General features: G+C 43.8%; 1 protein-coding gene across 1 annotated transcript in view; it reads right to left on the bottom strand.

Moving 5' to 3' along the window:
- Positions 1-15,582, bottom strand: part of Itih2 (inter-alpha-trypsin inhibitor heavy chain 2) — a 29,482-nt gene extending 13,900 nt beyond the window's left edge. The window contains exons 1-9 of the mRNA XM_048367416.1: positions 15,499-15,582; positions 13,841-13,915; positions 11,543-11,575; positions 9,513-9,682; positions 8,309-8,413; positions 6,824-6,986; positions 4,462-4,569; positions 2,924-3,052; positions 1,808-1,924 (exon numbers count right to left, since the gene is read on the bottom strand). Coding sequence (XP_048223373.1) covers positions 1,808-1,924; positions 2,924-3,052; positions 4,462-4,569; positions 6,824-6,986; positions 8,309-8,413; positions 9,513-9,682; positions 11,543-11,575; positions 13,841-13,915; positions 15,499-15,582 — 984 coding nt within the window. The remainder of the gene's footprint in view (positions 1-1,807; positions 1,925-2,923; positions 3,053-4,461; positions 4,570-6,823; positions 6,987-8,308; positions 8,414-9,512; positions 9,683-11,542; positions 11,576-13,840; positions 13,916-15,498) is intronic.
- Positions 15,583-18,039: the final 2,457 nt, after the last annotated feature.

The raw sequence follows: 18,039 nt of genomic DNA, 5'->3' as shown, positions 1-18,039 counted from the left end.
TCTATATATGTGTTGCTGATGAATCGAACCCAGGGCTTCATGTATATGAGGCAAGCACTTTACCACCAGGCCATATTCCCAGCCCCATGATTTCTCAACTTTCTAAGAACTTCTCTTGTACCTCCTTTCTGCACTTGTCAGCTTCCCTTTCAATCAATCCTTTAAAGAATTGCCTAATTGCAGTATCTTAAATCTTCTCTTCCATTCATTCTCATTGTTCCACTGCAACTCCCCTTGTCAAGGTCATCAATGACCTTGAAGTTTCCAAGTCCAATGGACTTCCTTCTCATCAGATTCATCCTATCCTTAGCATTTGGCCATGGTTCACTATCATCTTCATGTGTCTTTCATTAGCTTCTTATTACTCTCTATTGTTGCTCTTCCCTTCTCTCCCCATTCTTGCTATTGCAATGCTCTATGGTTCAAGCTCATATGTCTCCAGCATCAAATCCTTTGTGTTCTCATTCAGTCTCAACATGAGAGACTATATGAGAACACTCTATAAGCTGGCAACTCCTCATGGTTTAACCCCATAGCTCCCTTTTGAATGGTGGTATAGCCACCATTCTCTTTACCTGGTCCACTTCGACATTTAGCAGCATCTCAAACTCAACACTGCACATTCAAATAAATCCAGATTCCCCCACAGTACCTGGTTCTGTCCCTGGTTCTTCTAATAATGGATAGCAAACTCTAACCTTCCAACTTTTCAAACTAACATCCTAGGTGCATCTTTCTACTCCCTGTCCTTCTCCTAAGTCATAGCCAACCCTGCAGAAAATGTTGTTTCCTTTCAAAATACATTACAAAATTCTAAGCATACCATAATCACACCTGCAATCTTGGTCCAAGCTATCATGTTTTGGTTGTTCTGGAATTTGAACATAGGGCCATAGTCTTGCTAGGCAAGAGTTCTACTACTTCAGCCTTGTCCACAATTCCCTCCTGTTTTTGCTTTAGTTTTTCTTCAGGTGGAGCTGAGCTCTTGACTGGGCCGTCCTCATTCCTCGAACTGTTTTTGTACAGCCTTCCACATGGTTAGGATCATAGGCTCATGTAACCACAGCTGACTTACTGATTAAGATGGTATCTCAGCTAGGTGCTTGTGGCTATTGCCTGTAGTCTTAGCTACTCAGGAGGCTGAGATCTCAGGATCACGGTTCAAAGCCAGCTGGGGCAAGAAAGTTCATGAGACTTATCTCCAAGTAAACACCAGAAAACAAGAAGTGGAGCTGTGGCTTAAAGTGGTAGAGCTCTAGCCTTGAGCAAAAAGAGCTCAGGGACAGTGCTCAGGCCCAGAGTTCAAACCCACAACCCTCACCACCAACAACAAAAGATGGAATCTCCCTAACTTTTTGCCAAGGTATCTTGAGATATGCTGTTGAGAGCACCAGTCTCTTTTCCATATATTACTTCAAAAACTCATTCAAAATAGTTGCTCTCTGAAAGTGTCTCTCTTGATTCTCAATGTATTTTCTGTGTGTCTCTGTCTCTGTCTCTCTCCTCTCTGATAGTATTGCATTGTTAAGAAGGAATCAAAAGGCCGTGTATGGTAGCTCATGCCTGGAATCCCAGCTACTCTGGAGGCAGACAACATCATTCAAGGATAGCCTGCGCAAACTTAGCACAAGACACTGTCTGAGAAACAAACTAAAAAAGTAAAAGGACTAGAGGCACAGCTTAAGTAGTGGAGTGCTTCCCTAGCAAGTTCAAGGCCCTGTTACTATAAGGTAGGGGTGGGGAACAAGATAGAAGAGATCAAAAGAAGGTGTGAGTCTCACCTTCCCCTACAAGCCAGGCCACTTACTTGTTTCATCTTGATGCCCCACATAGAGCCACTAACGTCAATGACAAAGAGGATGTTTTTGGGAATTGGGTCCAGGTTCTCAGGAGCAAAGAAGTGGACAAAATACCCATTAAATACCTGAAAAACAGGACGTATGTGTGAGTCAGAGCACAATGAATGCATTGAAGGTGGGAAACAGCTTGGGAACTGAGAGGAGAGGTGGGTGATGGGAAAACAGAGGCGTGACGATTATGAAGACACGAGCAGGGGGGGAAGTTGGGATACAGCTAGCTCTCCCTTCTGCCTCTCCCCCATGTTCTCCGCTGGAGGTTTGGGCCTTCTGGCCAGTTTCTCTGGTCCTCCACTCTCTCCAGCCAACGTCTAGAGTGCTGAGCACTCTGCAAACCCACCACGAGTTAGGCAGAACTCTTGTCCTTGTGGAACTCCCAGCCAGTGGCGATACCAACCAGAAAAGGTCCTTCAGTGCTACACTTAGCAAAGTAGAGGGCTCTGAGAGCCGGATGGACAAGTATGTCCCTCAGATCGGGAAGGCGTCCCCAGAGAAATGGAGTCTATTGGAATCTGAGGATGAGCTTAGAGTTAGTCTGCCATTGTGGGGTGGTCTAGAATAGAAGTGCGGAGGAAGATTCTAGACAGTGATGAGAGAACAAGGCACACTTGGGGCTCTATCAATGGCCCAGCAAGATGTGGCCATAGAACTCAAGACATTAGCTGGTGAGTCAGAACCCTTAAGAGAATGTGAATTCTTTTGGAAGTTAGTGGGAGCATATCCAGCTAGATTTCGACCTCCATTTGTCTTCTAAAGATTGGCTTGCCTATTTCTTTCTCCTACTCTAGGACGTGACAGTCCCCATCTCATCGGCTGTCTGTGTGGCTGTGGCCTCTAATATTGTTCTCGATCCTTTATCCCTGTAGAAACTCATAGACTGTGTTGCAGAGATAGAAGAGAGATTAGCATAAGACCAGTGAACCCTTAGCTAGCTTTTTCTGACATAAAAGGTAATGCCTAGTGGCATGTCAGAGAAACCTGTGGCGAGTTTCTTGGGGAACCATGGCACTGGGCTCGTAGCTAGGAAGCAGGGGTCCTTGGCCTCCGCGTGGTCTCCTCCCACTCACCTCAAGCTCTCCAGCCTTCTCTTCTCTGTTCACATCGTACATCACCACCAGCTCCCCGTCGACTGCTGTCTCAGAGCAAGTGGGGCATTTTCTTTGCTGTGCTATCGTGGGCTTGAAGGAGACATGTGCCTGGAAAGAACAGGGCATCAGAAACTGGTCTTGGCCTCCAGCCCTTGCCAACCAGGGGCTCGGTAGCCTCACCTGCTTCTGCACAGGTAGGGTGCTTCCTCGTGGGCACTGTGCACCCTTTCCATATCATTAGTTTTCAGTACTGAGGGTTAAGCTCAGAGCCTTGAGTTTGCTAGGCAGGTACTAGAACACTGAAGTTACACCCTCATCTCTTTTTTCTTTAGTTATTTTTGCTGCTGTTGTTATCAGTTATGGGGCTGTCCCTAAGCCTCTTTGGGCTTAAGGCCAGAGCTCTACCACTTGAGCCACAGCGCCACTTCCAGTTTTTTGAGTGGTTAATTGGAGATAAAAGTCTCTTGGGGATTTTCCTGCCCAGGGTGGCTTTGAACCATGATCCTGAGGTCTCAGCCTCCTGAGTAACTAGGATTACAGGTATGAGCCACTAGTGCCTGGATCTTTGGTTACTTTTGATATAGGTCTTGCATTTTTTTTTGCCAGCTCTGACCTGGACTGCAGTCCTTCTAGTTATAGTTCTCCTGTAGCTAGATGACAGGAATTTATAACACCAAATTCAGATTTTTTTCTTTTTAGTTGAAGGGTTCTTGTGGACATTTTCCCCAGGCTGGCCTAGAACCACTATTCTCCCACTCTCTGTCTTCTAAGCAGCTAGGACTGTAAGCATGATCTGCCATGTGCAGAAGAGCCAAGGTTTTTTTTTTTTTTTTTTTTGGCCAGTCCTGGGCCTTGGACTCAGGGCCTAAGCACTGTCCCTGGCTTCTTCCCGCTCAAGGCTAGCACTCTGCCACTTGAGCCACAGCGCCGCTTCTGACCGTTTTCTGTATATGTGGTGCTGGGGAATCGAACCTAGGGCCTCGGGTATACCGAGGCAGGCACTCTTGCCACTAGGCTATATCCCCAGCCCCGCGCCAAGGCTTTTGAGGAGAAACAGTGCCAGATTGTGATGTTGTTTGCCAGGCACTGGGCATTTTAAAAAAGAGATTCAGAGATTGTCCTCTTTCTGCCTGGAAGAGAAGTCTCCTGGTTCTGAAAAGAATTGGTGAAAGGTTCTTAGGAGAGTTTGACTTCTCCCTAAGTTGCCTGCAATTGGCCATTAAGTCCAAGAGAAGTAAACTTGCTATGAGTCCTGAAGTGTTGCCATGGATTCTGGGAAAGCAGGCTCTAGGTGCTGGTCAGTAGGATAGTCATTGGTCTAAGTGGGATGAAAGGATGGGGAGTTATTTTTTATGTTGAGTGGGAGTCTCTAGCCTCTCCTTATGCACCACTGTTCCTTCATAGAGCGAGTGCTCCAATGCCAGGTCACTTAGAATTTTCCAGAGCATGGGGGGGAGACCAGAAGCCAGCAGCTAAGGGCCACTTAAAGGGCTGGAAACATGCAGTGCTTATGGTACCTTCTGGGCCCCTTTAGATATGACTGGAACACCATCGAAATGGCCATCAAAAGTGTCAGGAACATGAAGGAATCTTATTCCTTGAGGTTCAATAATCCACACGTTTACCTGGAGGCGAGAAAGATAGTTAGTTGGGGCTTTAAAGGTCTTAAAGTCTTGAAGCAGGAAAACAACTCGTATCTCCGTTGATGATTTTATCATCATTGAGTCTTCCCAGTGTGATCATTCTGGGAAATTCTTTAAGTTCTGTATCATCCCAGAAGTTCTTTAAATTCCCTGGGTTGTGATTCTACCACTTCCAGCAACTCATACACTCTACTACGTCGTTCCTCAGGACTCATTTCCCCTCTGGGGTGACTCTGGGAGCAAGCCCTGAGCTCCCCTGTGCTGGGAGCTTGATCCTTGGCATGGCAGCGTTAAACATGAGGGAAACGTGAAAAGGAGGCACCTTATGCTAGGGAGTTAGGTCATGGGGTTGATCAAGGCTTACAGAATGAGTTAGCTTGCCAGAGAGCAAGTTGTCATGAACCAAGAACACCCCAGAGCCGCTCCCCCCTTCTAAAGCACAAGGAGGGTCCCTTTGTATTTTCCCACTACATTTTCATGCAAGCAGGGGTCCTTGACCTCTGGGGATGGGGACATTGTGTTGGCACCTTCAGCCACTTGCAAACCTCTCTGCCTATGAAGTATTCAGCCGCAGGGATTTTGGAATACCTAAAAATGGCATAATGGACTCTTCGTCATACTATTCTGTTGTTATTTAGAAGAGCATTCATGCTCTTTGAGAAGAAAAGAAAGAAAAGCTGTTGTTAAATTATTCTACATGTACTCTGTAGTTCTTTCAAAAACTAAATTGTTTCTTTGGCCTTTTAATCCTTTCTTGGTGTTATTAGGTCCGTGCGTACATGTGTGCGTGTGTGTGGTCTCGCTATCATATGTTTATCAGATTTGGTGGCTGCCTCCTCCTGGCTACAAGGGATCATAAGTATTGAGTAAGACAATGTGGGTGAATAAGCGGCACACATCCATTATCACTGCTGGAAAAGTAACCAGAGTGACACAGCTGTGTGGGAAAACTTGGCCACCTGCTTGCCAGTCAGGCCTCCTGGAATGGGGCTACCCTTGCCTGGAGGAAAAGTATCTTTATTAATTCACAGAAAGGTACTTTATATGCTATAAGAAGCACAGAAAAGACCTCAATTACCTATGCCTTGAGAATAAAATGATATGACATATCAGATATGATTTATCAGGTATGCAGACTTTCAAATTAGAATTCAAATTTCACCTTTACAAAGGAACTATCTTTTTCTTTTCTTTTTTTAGTACTGGGGATAGAACCCAGGACATTGCACTTGCTAAGCAAGCACTTTGCCACTGAGCTATATCCCAGCCCTGAAGGAACTATCCTTAGGAGATAGTTGGGTAATGAGGGAAGATAATTTAACATTCATTTAACTCCTATTTCCATAAATTCATCTTACTATGGGTGCTTTCCAACGATGTGCCTAAGTCCATCTCACTCACAACTAAGGAACGCAAATACTCATCTCTTTATCGATGAGAAAGTAGAGACTTGGAGTAACTCGACTGTAATCAAGTTATGTGTTATGGGTTGAATAATAGCCTCCTGAAGGATATGTTGTCAAACCACAGAACCTATGAATGCAAACTGATTTGGAAAAGGAGTTTGGGGGGAATGAAAGTAAGCTAAAGAGATGGAATCATCTGTGGTCCCTAAATCCAATGACAAATCTTGTAAGGGGAAGGCTGAGGGAGATTTATGATGCTCAGAGGAAGCAAAGTGACCAGAAAGGAAGAAAGACTTACAAGGCCACAAAACCACTGGTCAAGAATTACCATTAGTTGCCAGATAAGAAGACACGGGAGAAAGATTCTAATTCAAAGAGGAGTTCAGATTTCACTGTAATCAGTTCATCCTTTTTAAAATTGTCTGTATCTGTGAGCAATTCCTATGGACTAATGCCTTGAATTTAGACTTAGGACTGGGAGATAATGCATGCATCCCTGTGGTGGTCATTTATTACAGCATCCCTGGAATCTAATTATATGAGCTGATATTATTATAGCCAGTAAGGAGCCAAGCTGGTGTTAGCATCCACAAAAAATCGATATGATTGACCTCAAACCAAATCTTTTCAGTCTACTATATACATACATACATACATACATATATATGTATATGTATATATATATATATAATTTTTTTAGGGGGTGGGGGATAAGAACTCCAAACACTACGGATAGTGGTTAGGATCAGAACGTATAAACTGAGGCCGGGAGCCGTAAGGAAATGGAGCTGTTGCGTCCTCATGGCATCATTCTGGGAACCCACGCTCACCTCCAGGTGTTTGGCGAGCCGTCCAGGTTGCAGATGAAGCCTGTGCTCGTAGGATCCCAGCTTCCTCCACTTTACCTCCTGGTAATGAAGTTCAAACTGCACCTTGGCTCCAGGAAGGATGTTTACTTCCGTTTTGAAGTTCTCCATGTCAAGAGCGCTGCTCCTACGTGCGAGAGCCCCCAACACAGGCCATCACCCCCGCGGCCACATGTGAGCCCCATGGGGCACCTAGACAGAGGGCAGCTAGTCTGCACCCTGGGTGATCAGGCCAGCTCAGTGCTTCATAAAGTAGGCACACCAGAGAAAAGTACAATTTCTAGAAAAATTTAATCCCACTAGGAGTTTCAGTCACTTCCCGTCCCTGATCGAAGCCTTTCTAGAGCTTCTTATAGATGAGAGGGATATCCTACCCTTGCCTGGCCCCTCCCGTGTGCCAGGAAGTAGTCTAGAGCATCTCTTCCCGTTCGGATGGGTGGGTGTCATTGCCATCATTTTATTTAGGTGATTACCAGCCTGCTCACAGAGGAGGAGCGCCCTGCTCAGGATTCCACAGAGAGCCAGGTGTAGCACCAGGGATCAAACCCAAGTTTACCCTCCTCCAAAGCCAACACTTCCTCCTTACTCTGTCCTGAGACTTATTCAGAGATTCTTTACAGTCTTGTAAGTCTCTGGGGGAGGGGGGGGTCTTATTATTTCATCAAGCTGATTGAGTACTGTAAAGCCTTGTCCAATAACTATAGATTGAAACCGATGAGGTTATTGATCTGGAAGGTTTGTGGCTTTGGAGAAGCAGCAGAAAGATTCTCCAGTGAATGTGAGCGCAGGATCAGGATGAACAATGGAGACTTAAAAATTAATAACATCTAAATAATCCAGGCAGGATGGGACATAATCAGCCCACTTAGGATCAGGGAAATGCTGTGAGCGATAGGGTGGGAAGGAAGGCGAGTGGTCTGGGGCCATGTTTGAAGTCCAAGCTGCCATGTTTAGCTAAGAAGTGAGCTGGGAGGGGAATTCCAGATTCTTCTGCAAAGTGGCAAATGCCCAGAAGAGTCTCTGTTCTATGTCTGTGGGATGATGAAATGAACACATGATGTAAAGACAGAAGGGTTGCTTGAATCTCATGTATATATTTGTTCAGATTTCCTGCCTGCTTTTTGTCTTTCTTGGAGCCAGTCCTGGGGCTTGAACTCCGGGCCTGGGTGCTGTCCCTAAGCTTTTGCGATCAAGGCTAGCGTTCTACCACTTGGAGCCACAGCTCCACGTCCAGCTTTTTTGGTGGTTAATTGGAGACAAGAGTCTCCTGGGCTTTCCTGCCCTGGATGACTTTGCAACATGATCCTCAGATCTCAGTCTCCTGAGTAGCTAGGGTTGCAGACATGAGCCATCAGTACCTGGAACCTGCTTAAGTTTAGTCAGGGAACGAGACAGGAAGAGCAGAAGCCACGGAGGCAAGAAGACAAATACTGTTCACCCAGCCCTTACCTCACCAATCCAGCTGTTTTGCCTTTTGCTCTTGCTTGTGAGTACAGCGCTCGGCCCACAGTTTTCTCCTTAATGCTACTAGTAAATGTTGTATCACCCAGAGTCCTGGAAAATGGTAAAGTATCCACTCAGAATAAGAGTCTCTCAAAATGAATGCGTAACAAGCAACAACCCAACAAGGTTGATTTAATGAACTGGAACAATGATCACTTTGTCTCTATAAGAAATAAGAAGAGAGAAATAGCTGGGGATAGCAGCTCATGCCTGTAATAGGGCTTCTCAGCAGGCTGAGATCTGAGGACTGCAGTTCAAAGGCAATCCAGACAGGAAAACCTGTGAAACTCCAATCTCGAATTCACAAGCAAAAAACAAGAAGTGGAGCTGTGGCTCTACTGGTAGAATGCTCCCTTTGAATAAAAAAATAAGTGAAAATACTTAGCAGGTCATGAGTTCAAACCCCAGTGCTGGTGAGATATTAAGTAATTCATTGGTTTTCACCGTACAAACTTTCCTTTATGTGTTATTGTTTGTGTTTAAGCTTTTTCATAGTCAAATTTTAACTCTCAGATTAAGCATACTTTCCTGTAGGCTTGCCTTTTCAATAACTAGGAGAGGTATGGGTGAGTCACTAATTTACCAACTTATATTTGGTACATCAGATAATTCTTTGAGAATGAAGAATTAGACATAGTCTTGGGAATGCACAGGACAGAAAGTATCCCACCCAAATTCATCCATTGAAATCTACCCCCCGATATGATGGTGTTAGGAGGCGAGGCTTTTAGGATGACATTACGTCACGAGAATGGGGTTCTCATGACTAGGACTTGTGCCCTTACAAAAGAGAACCCCAAGAGCTCACTTGGTTTTTTTCCACCATGTGGGGGCTGCACAAAGACAGCCATCACAAACCCGGAAGTGAATCCTTCCCAGAGCTGCCACTGTCAGCACGTTGGCCTTGGACTTTTCAACCACAGAACTATGAGAAATCCTTTTTGTGATGCTGAAACCTACCCAATCTGTGGTGGTAATTAATCATAGCAGCACCAGCTGACTAAGACAGGGCAGGATGCCTCAAGGAGTCAGACCCCCCCCCCAATCACCCTCAAACCAGTGGATGATTCAGGTCGATGCTAATAAGGAGGGCTTTTGAGTCACCGAGGGGAGCACTGCCCTGTGTGGGGCTCTGTGTGGGGTTACTCACATGGAGAAGTTGGAGATGAAGGCCCCTTTGGGAATCTGAACATCAAACACGACATTCTGAGGTTGTGGAGAATGGTTTACCACCTTGCTCTGGATGATGGTGTTGGCCATGCGAGAAGTAATGGTGGACTGGACTTTATGGCTGTAAAGTGTTACCTGATCGGTGTCCTCCTGAAAGCGGGAAAACAACACAATTGCACTCAAAGAGAAAATGTGGCATCACTATCTATACATACACACATATATACATGCACACACATATATACACATATACATACATATATACACACACATATACATATATTGTGTCAACCACAGTACACTGAACTTGTCATGAACCATTCTAGGGCTTTGGTAAACAAAGCTTCCCTGATTCCCAGGATAATTTGTGATGTCTTTTAGCCTCCCCAGTCTCCTTTTAGCCAGTCCTGGAGCTTGAATCCAGGGTCTAGGTGCTGTCCCTGAGCTCTTTTGTTCAAGGTTAGTATTCTACCACTTGAGCCACAGGTCCACTTCCAGTTTTTCTAGTACTTAGTTGGAGATAAGGGTCTCAGCGGCTTTCCGGCCTACTGGCTTTGAACTGTGAACCTCAGGTCTCAGCATCCTCAGTAGCTAGAACTACAGGTGCGAGCCCCAAGCACCCAGCTGCTTTCTGAGTCATAATACTGTCAATTCTTAGTTGAGTGGATAAAGGCCACATGGTACGCACACACAGTGGAGTATTATTCAAATGTAAAGAACGAAATTATATTGCTCACAGTGAAATCAATGAAATGGTAGTTCATGTTGAGTGAGATAAACTAAGTTCAAAAGACAAATATCACATATTTTCTGTCATATGAGATCTAGGCATAAAGTAGTAATAGCAATAATAATAATATAATTATAAATGGTGGACTATTGGGAGGAAATCAGCAGTGAGGGTGATAGGGCAGTAAAATGACTGAGGAAATATATACATATATAATACACATATATATGTATGCATGTATATATGAAAATATAAGGTCAGGCATGATGGGTCACAACTTTAATTCTAGTTACTCAAGGAGTAGAGAACAGGAGGATTGTAGTATAAGACAAGCTCTAGTAAAAGTTAGCAAGAGTCTATCTCAACAAATAATCTTGGTATGGAACCATATGTCTATAATTCCATCTATATGGGAGGCATATAGAAGGTCTGAAGCTGGCCCTGGGCAAAATCATGAGACTCTGTCTGAAAAATAAAGCACGAAAGGGCTGTGGGCTTGGTTCAAGTGGTAGAGTGCTTGCCTAACAAATTCAAGTCCCTGAGTTCAAACTCCAGTGCTCCCAAAAGAAAAAGAAACTATCACAATGAAAACCAACAAAAAGTGTAACAACGGTGGTGAGAGAAGGAAGGAAATAAGAAAGAGAAGACATAATAGGAGGTGGGGAATTTGATTGAAGTACATTATATGCATGTATTAAAAATATTTTAAAAACCCAGCTGTGTCAAAAATCATTTCAAGCTAAGATAAAAACCAGGCTAATATACTTGCTCTTTCCCCCCTTAAGCATGAGCTCTGTGGTCCCCCCCCCCCTTAAGTGTGAGCTCTAATGGCCCTGTCTGTCCAGAGCAGGAAGTACAACATAATCCACTTCCTGTGTATGTCTTCTGGCCACCGGAAGTTCTGCTTTGACCATCTCAGGGACCTGAAATGTTTCAGGAGTCTCTTTTCATATTCTCCATTTTAAATCAAAACTCTCATGCTGAAATAAGTATATATGGATTACATAAATATATATGGATATCTATGTTGTCAGAAAAATTAAAGAAAATAAAGAAGACATTTTTAGGTTTTGGCTCATCAGCCTGGACTGCAAATACTTTGCTCATTCAATGCTGAATTTTAGAGACACTTCCAAAGGGAGTTGGGCAAAGATTATTTCAAAAGCCAGGTAAATACTTTCTATGGCCCAGACAAGGAGACAACAGGATTGATTTTCAGGTAATGGTTAACAGGAAAATCATTCAGACATCAGTCTGTAACAAAATTAAAGCAAACTTACCATCTTTTCTCCTGACTCTTCGGAAAGACTTCTCTGTGAAAGGAAGAGAGAGAATTACATGTTATGTGCGTGGTATTTATTATCTCCAGGGCAGAAAACTCCTCTCTCAGCCCCAAACTTTTCCTTCTAACTTAACTATAGTTCATCCAATGGAGCCAAGAAATAAATGTGTTACTAGTCTCAAAAACTATTTGGAATATCTTCAAAAACTATTTTTGTTTTATTTCCAGACTTCATCCACTGATTTTAGCTGCATGCATATGGCTCTCTACGATATAAAACAATACTTTCATTCTGTTTTCCTTTGATGGTAACTAAAGTTTGAACATACAGCCTCCTGCTTGGTAGGCAGGTGCTACATATGCTCCTTGAACCAAGACTCCAGCCCTTTTAAATATTAAAAATTATTTCTTTATGTATTGTATTATTCTTAAGTAGTTCTACAAAGGGATTTCACTATTTGGGCTCTCCCTAGAGTCTATTATACTTCAGTTAATAGAAGAATGATATTGTACCATTTGCAAGGAAATGGAAAGACTTGGAACACATTATATTATGCGAAGCAAGCCACACCCAGAGAACCAAAGGTTGTATGCTTCCCTTCATGTGTGGTAGGTTGAATGTAAGTGGCTCCATCTCTTTTTGCTCTGGTCATTTTTGAGGTGGAATCTCCCCCTTTTTCCCGGCCAGTTTGGACCATAATCCTCTTATTTATGCTTCCTATCATAGCTTGGATGACAGGAACATGTCACTAAACTCTGCTTTTACTGTTGAGGTCTCACAAGCTATTTTCCCCAGGCTGATCTCCTCGTTCATAATCCTCCTAGAATAGTTAAGATTACAGGTGTGAGCTACCTCACCCGGCTCTAAAACAAATATTTAAAAAACCAAAGGCATACGGGGCAACCATACATTGCCTTCCCTCTCTGTCTGATTCACTTTGTATTTGGTTGAAGGGCTCTTGACGTTTCACTCCGCCATGGACTGTTGCCCTCACTGTGAAACGCTCCTTCTCCAGGCCTCATCCTTCCCAATCCCATGTAGTGAACCCCTTCTCATTCTCCAGATCACAGGGAAATCTCTCCCAAACCTCCTCTTGACTAGGTCAGCTTCCTTTTCTGTTTCCATAGCGGCATTTTCTCTCCTGCAGAGCCCCTGCTCTGCTTTATGGTCCCCTACTCTACACGAGAGATTACTTGATTAAGATCTGTCTGTTCCTCTCAGACCAAGTTTCAGGACTGCAGGGACATCTGTGTGTTCCTGCCGTGAAGAACTCACAGCCAAACATAGCGACTGACATCTGGAAGATTCTCTGCTCTAAAGCACCATTTGGGGATTGTCCATGTCATTGCTCATGGCCTGGACAAACAGCAACACCTTGCTTTTGGATGGTGAACAACTTCAGAGTGACCAACCGATGGAATGTAAATGCCACTGTCCTCACAAACTGACCTGCTGCCTTGAAACCCCTTTGCACAACGATTTAAGGATAATAACAATAAGTAAGTTTAAAAATGCACTGCGATCTTAGCTTGCCTGACTTGGGGTGAGCTGGGACTTTAGGGGTGCTATGTGGCGTCCTAAGGTCTAGAGCTGTCTCCCTTTGTGAATGTGAGCCTGCACGACCACATTTTCTCCCCTGCACCTGGATGAAGAACCTGACGTCGAGCCTCCTTCCTGTTGTGCTTTAACACTGCTGATCTATAAAAGCCTGGACTTTAGAAAGTCAAATATTGAATGACAAGTCAGCGGTCAGTCGGAGGTGGTGAATTCCCTCTTTCCTGATATGTGAGCTCTGTAGAACCATCAAACGTCACGTCCTGGCTGTGCAGCCCCAGGGGGGGCTGTCCATGCTGCCTCTGTAGCCCTGTGGGTCCCCAATGCTCCCCCTCCAAGGGCTCTCTGAGCCGCTCCCCAAGACAGAGTGATCCCAGGAAGACCAAGATAAGTCCATAGTGTCTTTACCCAGTGGTGACTGGGCAAAGAAAAACTCTCCAAGTAGGACCTTCTGTCCTCTAATAACATCATAATCTTCAAATCGATGGGGGGGGGTGTTATTCAATTGTAAATCTTTCAAGTGGCACTATGGCTAGAAGCGTCTGGAAAGCTCTGTGGAAGTCTCGCTTTATTTTCATCTTGGCAATATTTCCAAGTGACTGAAACACCACCAACTGCATTTCAGCTAAAAAAAAAAATGAGTTCTTGGGAAAGTCTAGTGAGAGATAACTTCAGAGCTCTTTCACTTCAATCATGGTTTCTTTCATTTCTTATCACATAGGGAAGTGCAATTTACCATACCTGATGCCTCCTGTTCTCAGGCACAAATTGAAATTTGCCTGGGGCCAGTTCCCTCAGATCTTCATATTCTGCGAACTTGAAAAGGAATTTAGGATGCTTATTATATCCAAACAAAATATCTAGAAGAAAAGAGATAGCTGACCATGTTCATTATTCATTACACAATTTCACATTCTTTCCTTTGCCTCTGAACAAGCCGTCTCTTAAAGTGCATTTATGTTTGGAAGTGAATAAGTGAAAATTAATATCTTCAAATATGTTAGATGCAGAAATTTAATTTTATGTCTCTCTGGAGATGATGAGAAAACACATAGAGCCCAAAGTGGTTAGAAGTGACTGGGGAAATATTTGGATAGAGGAAAGTGGCCATTAGCAGTTTGGGCCTGGATAAATGTGAACGATTCATCTCCTTTAATGTACTGTAGCTAGAGAAGGAGGACTAGTTAGAAATGGTTTTTGAAAGTACGAACATATTGGAGTGGCTTGCCTTCTATCTGAGAGTTCCTGTCACTGTGATAGATTTCAGAGTATTGAACTATATAATGTGGAGTAGATGACAGCTTCTAAACAGAGTGGGTTTTTCCCTCTGAAAACATGCCATCCTGTTTTTTTATATGGTTGGAGTTAATCCATTCTTGAAGTATCACAGCTGTTAACTTTTGCTAGAATAGTCCCATGATATGTTTTCTTTCTTTCTTTTTGTTATAAAAGTAGCTCATGTATGACTTGAACCCAAACTTTCCTTACATTGGTATGGTTGGGGGTCTAAAGTAGAGCCCTTGAACTCCATGGTGATTATTCTATGGTGCCGGTTCCCTTCTCCTTTAACAGGAGCATTTGAAATTTCCTCATCACACAAATCACTGTTCACTTAGCTAGGAAAAACGGTGTGCTTTGATATGAGGCTGAGTAAAAGATATGGATATTTCTTCAAAATCCTAATGCCAATGATTTTTTAAAATGTGCCAATACTAAGGCATGAACTCAGGGTCTGGGCACATTATCCCTTAGAATTTTTTTGCTCAAGGTTGGGGGCCTGACATTTGAGCCAAAGCTCTACTTCTGGCACGTGTGTGTGTGTGTGTGTGTGTGTGTGTGTGTGTGTGTGTGTGTGAATAACTGGAGAATTAGAGATGAGTCTCATGGACTTTCCTGCCTCAACTGGCTTTGAACCATGATCCTCAGATCTTAGCTTCCTGAGTAGTGAGGATTATAGGAGTAAGCCACTGGTGACTGGCTCACCGATGATTATTAAGATTTACTAATTTATCCACCATACTAATAGTTGTGAAAATGTACTAGTCCATACATTGCATTAGTTAGTTGACAAATAATTCAATTCTCCTAACAATCCATTGAGTTAGGTCCTGTCTCTCATTCCCCCCAAGTTTAAGCAAGGCATAGGCAACTCTGCTCCACCAGTAAATGCTACATGAGGATGCCTGACTATGCAACTTGACTTAATTATCTTGCAAGCCCTGTTAACATCTTAAGAGGCAAACACATTCTAGCAATTATGCCAGCAAACATGTGTCTTCTGATGAACATTCTCCTAAGTTTCCATTCCCCACAGCACAAGTCCACTGAGTACCAATTGCAATCAGCTCTGCACTGACCGTATTTAAACCCACAGCAAGGAACCGTCTGGAACTACTTACTTCAGAAAGGCCATCTGTGGGAATTGCAAAGGCTTGGACTTCCAATAGAAATACCCAGATGAGAAGGTATGTGAGTCGCTTCATTTTGCTGGGCATCGGTGCCAAGTTCTCTCGAGCAGATGGACTGGGGAAGAGTTCCACTCCTCTTCCTACCGAACCAAGTTCAAAGGAACAGCCGAGGAGCACAGTTCATTTTTAAAAGGAGAGAAAGAAGTAAAGCTCTAACTTTGTTTGACACCAGGACAAATATTTGTTCTGGAGCTCCAACTTGTGTTGTGGGGGTGGAAAGGAATATCGAGGTCGTTCAAACAGCGAACCCAGGAGCCGTCACTGGGCTGAGGGGTGAGAAGTCAGGGTCAGATGCAGGGTTACTTGTTTGTGCCTTTTTTATTCTTAAAATTTTATTTTTTCTGATTCCTTCTGGTGTCATAATCAGAAACCTAAATAGAATTATCATCCTATGTAAAGGATCAAAGGAGGAACTATACTTGGAGAAATAAAACCAGACAGGAAACACAAGAGGAAAAAGTTTCTGGAAACTAATTTCTTTCATTGAAGTAAAAGCAGGAGAAAATTTAGGAAAAGAGAAAAAAACATGGTTTTCTGAGCAAAGAACTCATGGCTAATATCTCCCTCCCCCTTAACTGAGTACCATTACATACAAAGAACAGGGAAAATCAATCGTCAATACTCAAAAGATTACTCATAAAGCGAGTACTCTTTTGAATGTCTCGATTTAGGTCACAATGTTCCTTCCTTCTGCCCCAGATGATAATTTTCCTGTTGTCAAAAGATGCTGATTCCATTCCAGAGAGTTATATGGTAAAGATAGAAACTATGAACTATAAAATTATTGCTGCAGGGGCTGGGAACATGGCCTAGTGTTAGAGTGCTTGCCTCTTATACATGAAGCACCACATACACAGAAAAAGCCAGAAGTGGCGCTGTGGCTCAAGTGGCAGAGTGCTAGCCTTGAGCAAAAAGAAGCCAGGGACAGTGCTCAGGCCCCGAGTTCCAGCTCCAGGACTGGAAAAAAAATATTGCTGCACTATTTTCTGGATGGGAGACAAATTTTTGGAAATGACATAAAGAGAAACATGTATGTAAAAAACTAGGAAGATGGCCTAGCGCCACATTGACAAGGAAGGGGGAAACGGCTGGGCGGAAAGTGGAGTCAGTTAGTGAATTTGTTCACATGCCACAAACAGCCATGGAGACTTCTCCCATGTATTAATTCGGTACTTACTTATTAGCATGTATTATTAGGTATTATTAGTTATTATTTGTAAAGAAATCGCAGGGAGGACTCATCTTCCAGTGGCTGGGTTTGCATGGCACGGCCCGGTGCACAGGTGCTTCCAAAGATGGTGGGGTACAGCCCCCCGAGGGCGTGCAGTGCACCCTGCACTGTGGCGAAGATGGGATTTCAGAGGTGACTCCGGGGATGGGACCAGTGAGGCCTGAGCTGCACACTCCCTGCGATGGAGAACCGAGGGAAGAAGCCAGAGAGAAACATGACGGACAACATTCACCCTTTGGGAAGGTGCAGGGGAGGGGGAAGAGGCTGCTGCCGCCTGAACTCGGGGCTTTGTGCTTGCAGGAAGCTGCTCTGTCCTTCAGCTGCATGTCCCCCCCCCCATTCTTTTTTGCTCCAGTTATTTTTGACATAGTGACTTGTTTTTATTTTTGGCCTAGGCCAGCCTGATCCTTCATCTTCCTATTTATGCTTTCCACTGTTGCCCAGATGACGGGATGACAGACATTTGCTACCACACCCAGCTTGTTCTGTGGACTTCTTTTTTTATTTAACCCAGGCTGGTCTGCAACTCTGATGGTCCTGATCTCAGTTTCCTACTAGCTGGGATGATAGGCATGAACTGCTGCAGACAGTAAGCTTATTCTGCTGAGATGGAGTCTCTGGAGTCTCTGGAAGTATTTTTTTTTGAGGGGGTGGTGGAGGGGCTGGAATGGCTCTAAACTATGACTCAGTCTCTGCCTTGTGCTAGGGTTTGAACTCAGGGCCTTATTCTTGCTAGCCTTAAGCCATGCCTCTAGACTTAAACATTCATGTTTTATAAAGATCACTTTGGGAGTAGCCCAGGACAAGAAACCCTAGACCTACTTAAGTGACTCTGACAGTGCTGGTAGACAGTGTGAAGTTATAGATGGAGGCCATGGGGGAAAGGATAAGGGTTCCTAAGGCAATCACCAGCAATATCAGAAACGAGTATAAAATGCCAAGTATGCACCTTGCCTTGGCTATTTGGAGATGTCTGTGCCAATTATTGCTAAGTAACAATGACAGCACAGTGTGTAGATGGATGAGGTCACACATTTACAGCAATAAGAAAATGTTTAGATTGGTAAGTAGCCAAGAAATTAGAGTGATTAACATGTTACCACATGTTACCTAGGTGGAGAACTCACAGGCTACTGACATTTTCTACTTCGGGGGAATAGTTAAGACCGTTTGACTTAGAAGTCAGTTTCCTAGCCTCATAATCCTTCTACTGATGAGCAGTAAGAACGTAGTCCCTTAAT

Source organism: Perognathus longimembris, chromosome 18 (genome assembly GCF_023159225.1).
Source record: "Perognathus longimembris pacificus isolate PPM17 chromosome 18, ASM2315922v1, whole genome shotgun sequence".
Classification (NCBI taxonomy): domain Eukaryota; kingdom Metazoa; phylum Chordata; class Mammalia; order Rodentia; family Heteromyidae; genus Perognathus; species Perognathus longimembris.
The sequence above is the reverse complement of the archived record's forward strand: the minus strand, read 5'-3'. Positions and strand labels throughout refer to the sequence as shown.